Source organism: Bison bison, unplaced genomic scaffold (assembly GCF_000754665.1).
Source record: "Bison bison bison isolate TAMUID 2011002044 unplaced genomic scaffold, Bison_UMD1.0 scf7180017864466, whole genome shotgun sequence".
NCBI classification, from domain to species: domain Eukaryota; kingdom Metazoa; phylum Chordata; class Mammalia; order Artiodactyla; family Bovidae; genus Bison; species Bison bison.
Window position 1 is genome coordinate 10,228,515 of NW_011495027.1, and position 13,192 is coordinate 10,241,706.

Below are 13,192 nucleotides of genomic sequence, written 5' to 3' on the forward strand. Positions count from 1 at the left end.
TAGTAAGGGTAAAATGACAACTATTGCTGCAGTGCAGGAAGGAGTATCCAGACTTGATAGATAAGCAAGATACCTCTGTGATAAAAGGCGTCCATTTTTAGCACTGTTCTTAACCAATATGACCTTGGATGAATCCGTACCCTGCCCACCTCAGCTATCAAAAGATAGGTCCCATTTAAGAAACCAAGTGGTATACCCTCATCAAAGAAGACTGTGCAGTTAGACCTCATGTTTCAGATTTCTCACTTACTCAGGCCAGTATTAATAAAGATGCCTCATCTGTCGCAAAAGACATTTGGTTTTGTTTGATTCTAAGCCCCTGAAATGTCAGGTACTGTAATATCTATTCTGTTTGCATTGGTAAAGCAACAGGCATAGTGCTTATGCATGTAAATATTGAAGGTACTTCCTTTTACCAGAAATATCCCTCTTACCTTCTCCTGCCCAGCCCTAACTTCTGAAGGATGAGATCAGAGTGTCAAAAATTTCCTTTTAAGCCCAGCATTATCTTTTGGCAGTCTCTGCATATTCATCACCTTTATGTGTGGTGATCAGCAGAACAGGTTTCCCTACTGCAACAGAACTCTGTATGAACCTAGTAATTTCTCAAATCTGATAATACAGAAAAGTGTGGCTTTTCACTTCCTGTCCCTTCCTCCAACCCCAAACCATAGAGAAGCACGCTTTCTGGTGACATTTATTCACATAGACATTCTCACAGCACTTTTTTCACTTAAGATTATACTGAATATGAGGAGTGGTGTTCAGTGTCATTTGACAACAGCCTGCCAGCTTGATTCTGCAAGTTTAGGAAACTCTTAAGAGGTACTGCTGCTTAGTGTTGATGGTCAGGTTAAGGGATGTCTGTGCTATTTCATTTAAGATAAATGCTTGATGTGATCTTCACACGTATCACCCAGATTATTCAAGAAAGGATCGATCAGACCATGCTGCGATTTCTGGTATTGCAAGAGCTGCATCGTATGCTCCCCAGTGGGAATGTGCAGTAAGCAAAGCAATACAGCCACACTGGGAAGGCCATTTAAAATTCCAAGTCAATTACTGGTTCTTAATGCACTACCAGGAGATGGATAACCTTGAGTCCCATCAATTGTTTTACCTCCACTTGTTCAGTAAACTACAACTTTAATTCTTCATATAGCTTTCTCTGTTGATACGAAACAAACCAGTGACTCACAGTCACAGATAACTTTCCTCTCAGGCTTAATCAGGAGTTTGTATAGCTCTAAATCTTTGGATATAAGGATTTATAAAAAGGCCACTTTTAATTAAAAATCTCTTGTTTCAGTTACCAAACTTTGAAACTCTTCCCAATTGTGTGTATAAGAATTCCTGTTAACCAGATGTTGTTTGACAGCTCAGTAATAACGAATGGAGGGTACCTGTCCTAACCTGCCTTCAGACTCTCCTTTTGATGTGTAGCATATGTGGAGCAGTCAGCTAAATAAAGGTCTTATCAATAAGATGCAGTTTGACACTTCGCTTTTTTTTGCTTTTGTTGTCATGCCATTGACCATATGGTAAAGAACTAGTTATAGAAGGCTGCCTTTCTTTTCAGAATAGAGATTTGAATCAGGGGAGTTCTCATGAGAAGTTTCCTGGCTTGTTTGTGATTTATACATTTGCAGATTATGTCATTTTTGTCAAATTATATTCTCCAACATAAAGACTGTTTGTGGTAAACCATCCTTTTCGTGTCACCTTTAGAGGTTTTTATTCATCTTTAAAAGTACACAAAGGTAATAAATGGAAACATAAAAATCTTCTGTTTTTACTCACTGCCAGTCACATTTTCTATTGATTATTTTAAAGGCATTTCCTGCATAAAGCACACTGTTAAATACCAACTATGCTATATTACTATTTTATTTAAGTAGAGTAGTTATTTGGGCCCAGTTATTGTTTCCTTTGATACTCACTATTAGAAGTTGTTGGACTAGAACAGAGGTTTGAGTCCCTTTAAATTTTACATATTAAGTATATAATATATACAGATGTATATGCTAATCCTTTAAAGTATTGAAAGGAGGAGCCTGGGGACTCGATTTAACAAAAATGGGAGAGGATTTATAAGATTCTGAGGTTTTACTTCAAAGATAACTTGGATGTGAAAGATTTTACATCATGATATCTTTCTCTGAAAATGTATTTTTGTTGTGAAGTAATGAATTTGAACAGTATATTCTGGGGCATTGCATTTTAGGAAAATGAGAAGCTAGAATTAGGGATATAGCGAAGAACACCAGTCTGAATAAGGAGCAGTTAGATGGCATCTATTAGGAAATAATAAAAAGACTTGGAATTAATTGAGAACCATTTTCAAGCATATGAAGGAATAACTTTTAAGTGCTGCCTCTCCCTCCCACACACAGCCCCCACCACGTCCATATTCTGCAAGGGCCATTTACATTATATATAAGAAACAACGTCCAGGATTTAAAGCATATTAACCATTGCAACATGCTATACACATAGAGGTAAAGAATCTCCGTCCTTCAAGGTTATGGAGGTAGTTTATTAACTCTCTTGTGTAAAGGGTCCAAATCACTACATTAAGAAATGATCTTGAGTCTGTTTTCTTAGATCTTCTAACTTAATGGGAGGAGACTGAAAGGGAGTATAGCTTTGCAGCTACACTCTGTTACTTTCATTGACCTAAAAAGAGTAAGAACACACCCCCATTCAAGAACAGTAGTAACCAACCAGAAATACACAAAAATAATGACCTATAGTAGTTGGACTGTAGAAATTCTAAAGTGCTCTTCCTTTTGGGCAAGTGTCATTTTCATATTTAACCTGTGGAGCTAAAATACTTTTGCTCCAGAGGAAGGCACCAGGCACCCACTTGAGGAACAGCCCCTTGCTCCACAGTTTCCTCTACAGGAATGGAGTGAATTAAAGGTACAGACCAAGCCTGCTCAGTGGCTCTCAGTCCTGCTCACCCTTGGCCAACACTGAGTTTCAGGACAAATGGAAGTAAGGAGGAGAAATGCAGAAACAAGTGGTAGATCTTGATTTAATGTTTGGCCCACCTAATGAATTTGAAGCTCATCTCACCTCCCTGATAGATACTCTGAAATATTCTAGCAGGAAGATGATACTACTCTGTGCAGGCAGGAGGAGGAGTCGAGAACATGCTTCCTCCCTCCCTTCCTCTAAAACGGAAAGGAGGAAAATATTTTGAAGAAGAAAAAATATTTCCGTAAACACAATAAATTCGTGACCTCTTAAGCCATTTCTCCTCATTAAATAATTAGTGATCACCTACAGTGTCCCCAACATGAAGGACACAGTGAATGCAGTAAATACACGAGTCACTACTCTCATGACATTCACCTTCTTTTGGATGAGAGAGAGACAGTAAACAAGCAAACAAATAATAGAACTAGAAAATAGTAAGGACTGTGAAGACAAAGTAGGCAGGTAGAGAAGGTAAACAAGACGATGGGTTTAAGATAGAAAAGGTGACATTTAAACAAAACTGAATTACATGAAGGAGTCCACCATGTAGATACTTGGGGAAAAGGCACCCCGTAGAAAGAACACAGCCAGCTCTTAAGTGAGGACAAACTAAACCTTGGCTTAATTGAGGCAACTTTGCTCAGTTTGGCTGGAGTGAAGTAAATCAAGGAAAGTTCTCTCTCCAGCTGGTAGATTTTTATGAGATATTTTTGGTTTTGTTAAGCATCTTCCATACTTTAGTGATCCAGGGGGCAGAAGATCTTTCCCAGACCAGATCTTTAATATCCTACAGCCAAATGATTGCTTTGGATTTCTCATCTCATGTTAGTTGCTCCCATCATCAGACTTACAGCATATAAAGCATTGTATTAGTGACTGAGTTATTCACTTTAAATTAAAATTGGTGCACATTAATCTACTAGTATAAGAATGTGCAAACTTTCTGTGAAGGGCCAGATTATATCTTCATCTTTGCTGGCCCAACTGTCCCAGCTGCTCAGCTCTGCTGTTGGAATACAAAAGCAGCTACAGAATACATAAATAAATGGGCATGACTGTTTTTCAATTTTATTTACAAAAGTAACAAGCAGCAGGCCAGATTTGGCCCACAGACCATTGTTTGTCCAGGACTACGTGGCTCAGTGTTAAAGAATCCACCTGCCAAAGCAGGAGTTGCAGGAGACCCTGGTTAGATCCCTGGGTCTGGAAAATCCCCTGGAGAAGGAAGTGGCAATCCACTCCAGTATTCTTGCCTGGAGAACCCCATGGACAAAGAGCCTGGCAGCCTGTAGTCCATAGGGTCACAAAGAGTCACTCACAACTAAGCACGCACATATACGCATGCATCTTGTAGTTCACTGAGAAGTGCTAGTATAGCAGCAGTTTCAGTTCTGTAATCCTTCACCAAATTATGTATTACTATTAAGGGAACAAGTCTGTGGGGAATACAAAGATGGATGAATAAATATCCCAGTTTTCTACCTTCCTGCTTGATGAGAAAAAAATATACAACTAACTGTATATTTTCATATTACTTGAAATATAAGCATATCCATGTGACAGAATGAAAAATAAAAGGTCCAGAGAAATTTGGTTTCTCCTATAAGTACTTATCAAAGAGAGTGACTTAATCAGATCTACGAGAGAGGATCGTGGTGGCAGTGTGGAGGCTGGAATGGAGTGGGAGACCACTTAGTGGCTGAGGAGGTAGTCCCAGGAGGAGAGGATTCATCTGAATTAGACAGTGAGAACGGGGGAAATGAAATGGATTCAAGAAGCACATCAGAGGAGAATCAGGAGGACTTGGTAGTTGATTGAACAAAGAACATTAAGGGTAAAGAGTTAAAAGATGACTGAGATTTCTAATACTAGAAGGTTTTAATGAAAACGAGAAGTCAGAATTTCAGGTTTGAACAGAATGTTTTTGAGGTACCTTTTGGACATCCAAAGTGTAAAAAAAATCCCAAGAGATTTGAATCACTGGTAATCAGAGCCATGAGATAGGATTTAGTGCCAAAGAGGGTCAATATGAAACCTTAGGTAAGACCTGTCATTATTAATGGGCTGGTTTTAAAAAAAATGCCAACAAGAGAGATCATAAAGGTTCAGGAGTAGGAGCAGAACTGAGATAAGAGTACCTGAAAAGCCAAAGAAGGAGAATTCTAGAAAAGGAGGAAGTGAATGAGGACATCAAATACTGCAGTCAACTGGAAAAAGAACTAAGAGGAGGCTGTCAGATGTGGCAGTGAAGAGACCATGTAAAGAATAGTTGCAGTAATAAGTCTTTGTTCATTTGTCCTTGGACCTGGTTCTAAGCACACACAGACTGTTTGCCTAGTGCTCTGTGCTTGCCGAAGCCACCTTCCATGGTCACTGCTAACAAAAGCAGATTCTGCACAGAACCCTGTCTCCAAGCTCAACGCAGTGCTCCTCTACATCAGACAGGTCCGCCCACCCAATTCAGCCAATAGTACCTATCATTAAGGTGGTGTGTACCCTAAAAAGAATCCTTGCTTTCTCAATGGCAAAAGCATCTTTGTCAATGGCAACAGCCAGCTCTTATCATTGACCAAAACCATAAAGTCTGATAAAAAGTTATGATCTTGTCTCAGATTCATCTGTGCAAACAGGCACAGAGGCCTCTCACTACACCAATGACATGGACATAGAAATCCAGCAGATATCCAGTAAGCAGTCAGTCTGGAAGAGTGCCAGTTGCTATTAAGTAATAAAACATACTAAAGTAGACAAGTCAAGGAATCTAGAAAACAAAGGTTATATATAGCTCTTATTCAACTTTAAATGTAAATTACTTTGGAGATAGAAGTAAATCATAATTCTTTTGAATGAATAAAATTACTAGTCTTCAGGGTTTAGCATCTTCCCTGACATACTATTATGACTTTATAGCTTGTCAAAACCATTCTTTTTTTTTTTTTTTTTGTGAGCTTGGTTTCTATGGAAAGAAAAACAATTTTTACATGACTCCCCAAAAGTAATCCACTGGGTTACTAATGTTTAGAGGTACACAGGCACTATTAGAGTATTTATTTCTTTATACCTCAGCTTATTCCAAAAAGGATTTAAGTCAAAAATTTTAGAAAGGTAATATATATTTCTTACTATATTCTGTGTTAGGGACTTGGGGGTAGGGAAGAAATCTTTTCAGATAAAGATTAAAAGGACAAGGGAATAAATAAAGGAAATCTCATTGGCTCACTTTCCGGGAGTAAAATTATGCAACAACACTTAAGGCTCAAGTGTTAAGAGAAGTCAGGAAATCCTGGCTCCAGATGCCTAAGGATTGCTATCTGTCTGTCTGATGACTTGCTGCAGAAATCCCCAGACCCCAAAACTGCTTTTACTGTCTCCTAACAGACACCAGACCTTGTATGATTTCTCCATTAGCATTTCCTTCTGCTGCTAGCTACTTTGTTGTCCTTTTAGTTCTCTAAAGCAGTTAAAACATTCTGTTTCTTCTGCATGTTCATTGAGGGCACAGTAGTGAAGGGCACAAGTGAAGATTAAATTTATATAGTATTCTATAGCCTACAAAGAATGAAAGCTTGTGTATTAGCCAGGAGTATGGGCTTTTTGAGATATATTGCCTGGGTTTCAAAGCTGTGACCTCACACTTACTATCTTTGTGACTTTGGAGAAGGTACTTCCATTTTTTTGTGCCTTTATTTCCTTACTCATAAAATGGGAACAGTATATATTTTTCAGTCATTGTGCAGTTAAAAAGAGATAATTCATACTTAGAACAAGTAGACAGTAAATCTCCTAGGTAGCACATGATAAATGTTATTATCATAATTGATTTTTTTAAAACCTATTTATAGTATCCTTTTGCAATAATAACTTTTAAGGAAGTTAAGTACTATTAGCCCCATTTTATAGATACACCCTAGGGCTTCGATACTCATCTTGTGAGAAAACATAACAGATTGCTGCTCAGAGCCATGTTTTTGAGGCGTCTCAAAACAGGTCCAAGCTCATTAAGCAAAGAACGGCTGGTTGCTTAGCTGTCTGTGGCATGGGCTCAGGAACGAGATTGCATTGTTGGAAAGTTTCTCAATAATCCTGGTTTTTCTTTATGAACAAAACTTTTAGGTAAATTTGAATATATCCTTGGAGAAGGGAATGGCAACCCACTCCAGTATTCTTGCCTGGAGAATCCCATGGACAGAGGAGCCTGGTGGGCTACAGTCCATGGGGTCGCAATGAGTTGGACGCGACTGAAGCAACTTAGCACACATGCACGAACATACCCTATAATTATATAATAATATTAACCTTATAAGTTTGTTAGAGAAGTGTTACTATTCCCAAAATATTTTCTAACTAGAGTGATTGATAGAAAAATTCTCTTACAAACTCTTTCTCTATAACATTTATTATTTTCTGCTTTCATATGGGCACACAGGTTGAAAAATCTAGTAGTCAACCTTTATTTCTAATTTGAGGAAGTTTAACATATTAATGGCACTTTGAGAAGTAATTGAGGAAACTTTGTTTTCATATATGAACCAAACTATATGTTTTCGTATAGTCTCCTTGAAAATCAGAGACATTGTTTTGGATATGTCATTACCATTTTTAAAACACACAAAAGCTAGGTTTTTGTGGAGCTGACATCTGATCTGACTGCCCTGACTTCTGTTTTTGCCAGTGTTATCCCATCCCCAGCACCTTTGGTCTTACTGTGGGGAAGCAGCAACTTGATATTTTAAATGTTGGCATCAGCTAAGTATGAGAAAGCCGAAAGAGTTGACTTTTAGGTTCTACTTTCTCCACAGGAAAAGCTGGCCACAACTGCCTGTAAGTTCACCCAAGTGCCCAGCTTGAACTTGGCATTAGAATGCTTGGATAGAAGGATTTCCAAATATGAACTGCCTTTGGGGAATACCTGCAGACAAGGCTCATGAAATAGGAGAACCTAGTACTCCATCCACTAGCTATAAATAAATAGAGGAGAGGTGGGTAAGGAAATCAGAAGTTTTCTTGGGTAGCTCTCTGGATTTCACTGGACAGAGTCACCTCATCTCCAGTTCTTGCTAAAATACCTTCAGGAATATAGAGAGTCTACTCAAAGTCTAGGGCATCTTTGGACAGTTCTGACAAATTTTTCCTTTTGTTTCTGCTTTCTGCATGAAATGGCTAAGCAAGGAAGAAATCTGCCTCAGAAAATAACATTTCTCATTCCCACACTCACTACTGTGAAACTCCTCTGCTCTGATTTCTTGAGCTATATTGATTTAAATCAGAGTTATTTTATTTATATTTGATGTGCCCACTGGCAATGGCCAAGGTTAAATAAGCATCTGTAAGAGCTTTGTGTGGGAAGTGTAGACTGGGTGAAAAATAATTTTTTTTTTTTCAAAAAGCTTTCCAGAATGTACTTGGAAAAAGGCTCTGTGAAGCATGCCCATGCTCTCTGGAGATACAAAAATTTATGAAAAGGAATGGTTTGCAGTCTTTGTGATTAGATATTGTTCACTTTTTTAAAAATCATGTTTACTAATCACATTCATGAAAATTACTTCTATGACTATTATATATGTAATCAGTCTTTAGGGATAGTTACTGGAAATGGTTAGAGAAGAAAGCTTTGTTTTCCTTCTGAAGTTTTGTATTAAGTACCTTGTAAGATGCAATTTGTCTGTTCAGTATTACAAAAATAAAAATGTTTAAAAAATAAATAAAAATGATAAGGTTTCATCCAAAGGCAATCTTTTGGTTTGTTGTCTGTTTTTCAAGTGATATAACCTAAACATTTGATACAAATTATGTTTTTTTAAGCAATTCTCAGCTCTAAGCTTCTCTACACAACCTCCTTTCCTCATGTGGAAAGACTTCATTAACGTTCTTTTCTGAGCAGAATTTTGGTAGCTTTTGCTGACATAATGACTAACATGTTTCAGATTAAGGCTTTTAAGCTTCTTTCCTTATGTAACAGTATGTTTGGTCTTTCAGTTTTTTCATGAGATTTCTCTTCAGCTTTAGTAGAAGATCCTCTCTCTGTGGATTTTGCTAAATCAGAGAGACTTCATTATTCTCAGAAAAATCCCTTCTGCCATGTTAAAGACTGGAGCCCCTTAGTCCTTGCAATTTCATGGATATGCATTTAATATTTTTGGTGTTTCAGATTGACCTCAACTCTTGGCATTCAGAAGCTTTCTCAGGAAAATGTGATGTTTACACAGTTCATGACCACCCTGCTTGAAGAATTGCATTTAAAAAATGAAGACCTTGAAAGTTTAACCATCATATTTAGAACCAGCTGTTAACCAGAATGGTGCGTTGACTTGTTTTACTTTAGTTTTTTGTTTGTTTTTTTATTTGTTGCCCGTTTGGACTCTGTTTTCATATTGGAAATTTTAAAAACCAACTAGAGACCTCCATACGTCTTCAGCTTGCTATGGTAGATTACAATATCCCTGAGTTCCCAGCTGCCCCAGTCAATTCCTGTCCACTCTTGTTACTCCGTGTCCCATCTTTTTGTTATTTTTCCTTTATAGGATACCACAGTTAGTTCTGTTTCTTACAATCCAGGAAACTCCCCACTATCAGCTTCATACTCAAATCTGGACCATCCCACCCTGCATGTCCCATCTGATAAGTTTTTGCCCAGGAAGTAGCAGTTTACTTCAACCAAATACTGCAATGATCTTTGAGAATATCCTCACCCTACTTCCCTCTTCAGCCCAGCCAATACCTTAGTCATCTCATGTACAGATAAGCTTGTGAGTTTAAAAGTCTGGCTTTGTTGATTCCTCACCCTGTTCCCAGATACATAGCCCTCTTCTACTATCCCACATTTCTGTCTCTGCCCATATGAATGTCCCTTCCCTTATCCACAACTTTCTGTCTCTTCTTCCCTTTACTTTCTATTTCACATACTCTGAAGTGCTCAGATAGGTATTAAGTTAATGTTATGATTAAAGGAAATTCATTCTAAACCATGAATGAGATCCCCTTATGGAGCATTTCCTTTTTTTAAAGTTTTCAAATATTTTTTAAATTATAAAAGTAATACAAGCTTGTCAAAATTAAACAATACAGAACTGTGTGTATAATTTTAAAAAGCAAAATTCCCCCCTCACTTCTATCTCAAATCTTGTCTCCTCCCAGAAGCACACTACAGATTGATATCATTTTACATTTTGATACTTGAAATTTTGTTAAAAAAAACTCTATGAAGCAAATCTTTGAATATATGACAAGGATATTTGAGAGGTATATTTTGGCAGACAAGAAAGAATGCCATTATCCTTTCATTGAACCTCCTAGAAAATAGAACATAAGGACTTAGCACTGTTACTGCCTCCAGACTTACACCTAATGACCAGTTCATGCAACCCTGCTCCCCTGAGCACCCTCTAAAGCAAAGGCTTTTATTTAGGCAGTGAACTCAGCTTGGCTAGTGGAAGCAGCACTTCAAACGCCCTTCTAAGAATAGAGTAAGTTTTAAGTTTCGTTTTTTTGTTTGTTTTATTGAGCTTCAGGTACAGAATATTGAATTAATCATACCCCTCAATTCATGATACCCTATGTCCATTGGTTGAAAGGTTGCTTTTCCAGATAGACTAAGAATAAAGTATGCCTAACCTGATGTCCTTGTAGATCTGCTTTAATGAATATGTATCAATTAAGAACCCTTTTAAATTAGCATATTTAATGCTTGTATATGAACAAGTGGTGTTAAAGTTTTTTTAAGGATCCAATCCAGGCCCTGGCAATGAAAGTGCTGAGTCCTGACAGAGAATTCCCTAAACAGTAGATGTTTTAAGTGGACTTAATAGTTGCCCTGTGATCAGTGTTGTTGTTGTTGTTGTCTTTACATTGTTTATTTGTGTAAGTAATTAAAGGTGAATCTTTGCCCAGACTTCCTCAATATTATAAGGGATACTGAATGAATGTGGCCTTATTATATAATTTTCCATATGAGAAATGAAGATGGTTGTGAATGGGTAGGTGGGGGGTTTTTTGTTTGTATATTTGTAAACCTTAAGTTCACAAAATTATTTGTGTACAATGTCTTATAGCCTTTGCAAGATTAGATTACTGCTAGCTGCTGCTGCTAAGTCGCTTCAGTCATGTCAGACTCTGTGCAACCCCATAGACGGCAGCCCACCTCCCCCGTCCCTGGGATCCTCTAGGCAAGAACACTGGCGTGGGTTGCCATTTCCTTCTCCAATGCATGAAAGTGAAAAGTGAAAGTGAAGTCGCTCAGTCGTGTCCGACTCTCAGCGACCCCATGGACTGCAGCCCACCAGGCCCCCCGTCCCTGGGCTCCTCCGGGCAGGAGCACTGGAGTGGGTGCCATCGCCTTCTCTGTACTACTAGCTAGTATATGTTAATGTGCTTTCAGTTACAAATAACAGAAAAAAAAAAGCTCAAACTAACTTTTTTATGATAGTATCTTTTGCTGCTTAACAAATTATTATAAAATTAAGTGGCTTAAAACAACAAACTTTTTTTTTTAATGTGTTTCTGGGAGTCAGGAATCTGGGCACAATTTAGCTTAGGGCCTCTGCTTCAGTCTCTCATGAGGTTGTATTAAAGCTCCCTGACAGGGCTGCAGTGTCATCTGAAGGCTCAAGTAGAGAAAGAAGTCCTTCTAAGCTCACTCATGTGGTTATTGGCAGGACTTAGTTCTTCTCGGGCTGAACTTAGGGCCTCAGTTTCTCGCTCTTTGTTGTCTATAGAGACCTCTCCCAGTTCCTTGCCATATGGACCACTCCATAGTGGCCCACAGCTCGACATGTGGCTTCCCCAAGAGTGAGCAAGTGAGAGGAAATGCAAGATGAAAGCCACAGTCCTTTTGCAACTAGTCTCAGAAGTAACATCCATCACTTTTTCTGTATCCTGTGACTAGTTAGAAACGAATCACTAGGTTTGGCCCACATTGAAGGTGAGTGGGTTGTATAAGGGAATGAATACCAGAAGGCAGAGGTCACTGGGGGCCATTTTACAATCTACCAGAGGCAGCAGAATCATTCAGTAGTTCTCAGTTTTATGGCAGATCACACTGTCCTAGTGAGAGTCTTCAACTTTTTGCATTAATTGAGGGCTCTTCTGAACTAATCCACGTGGCTATGAAATGCTATGAGCTTAACCCAGTAATTCTAGCAAGGAATAGGAGAGAGATTTTCTTATTGACCTAGATCAGGGTCTACTCATCGAGCCAATTATGAATTACCCAAACCGTTATTGCTTCATAATGGGGGGAAGTGGAATGTATATTGGAAAGACAACACAGTGTTCCCCAAAACTGGTGAGAATACTTTAGGTGTTTTATTCAAGTGTCATTTTTCCTTCCCAGGTATATTCCATGAAGACCGAATAGATGAGCTTCCATTCACCATCTCTGGAATTCTAGCCACAATAATTGTATAGCTAGAGTTACTTATTACCCACTCCAGTGTTCTTGCCTGGAGAATCCCAGGGACGGGGGACCCTGGTGGGCTGCTGTCTATGGGGTCGCACAGAGTAGTCGGACACGACTGAAGTGACTTAGCAGCAGAGCTACTTATTAGTTATCACCGGACAGAGTGACTTCCACAGATAGAGAACCATTATCCCAACAAGGATAACCAAATCCTTGCATCCTAGGTATAAGACATAGTATTTTTATTTATATGAAAATAAAAGTTGAAATAAACAGAAACTTGAATATTTGAGAAAATATAACAAGCTGTAATTTTTCTGGATGATACCAGTTGTATTATCAGTTGACTAGAAAATTGAGAGAAGTCCCATTTTAGTTTCATAGTTGAACTCTAGATTCTAAAGAACACAGTAAAGAATGAGGTCAATAAATACAATTTAAGGCTTTTTGGTAGTCTAGTCTTTATTCTTTTAAAGAAGCTTGCTATTCTACAAAGTGGTCCTGAGCAATGTACACCTGAAACAACTTACATAATACTGCATTGGCCATAATGTTTGTTCAGCTTTTTTATACAATGTTACAGTAAACCCCAAACTTTTTGGCCAACCCAATAGGAAAAAAAGTAAATTGACAAACTAGACTGGGTAAATATTTCCAAATCATATTTGATAAACAGCTTATATCCAGATTCAGTTCAGTTCAGTCGCTCAGTTGTGTCCGACTCTGCGACCCCATGAATGGCAGCATGCCAGGCCTCCCTGTCCATCACCAACTCCTGGAGTTCACTCAGACTCACGCCCATCGAGTCAGTGATGC

General features: G+C 38.4%; 1 protein-coding gene across 9 annotated transcripts in view; it reads left to right on the top strand.

Moving 5' to 3' along the window:
* The window catches only part of RPAP2 (RNA polymerase II associated protein 2), a 127,401-nt gene that overhangs the window by 72,561 nt on the left and 41,648 nt on the right, over positions 1 to 13,192 (top strand). For 3 of the 9 annotated variants that reach the window (XM_010860441.1, XM_010860443.1, XM_010860440.1), the window contains exon 11: positions 9,131 to 9,280. The exons of 3 other annotated variants lie outside the window; for them this stretch is intronic. In XM_010860441.1, coding sequence (XP_010858743.1) covers positions 9,131 to 9,272 — 142 coding nt within the window. In that variant the 3' untranslated portion in view covers positions 9,273 to 9,280. Of the gene's footprint in view, positions 1 to 7,781; positions 9,108 to 9,130; positions 9,281 to 12,310; positions 12,823 to 13,192 lie in introns of those variants that run through there. 3 more of the 9 variants (XM_010860439.1, XR_827098.1, XM_010860446.1) reach the window with 3 other exon arrangements.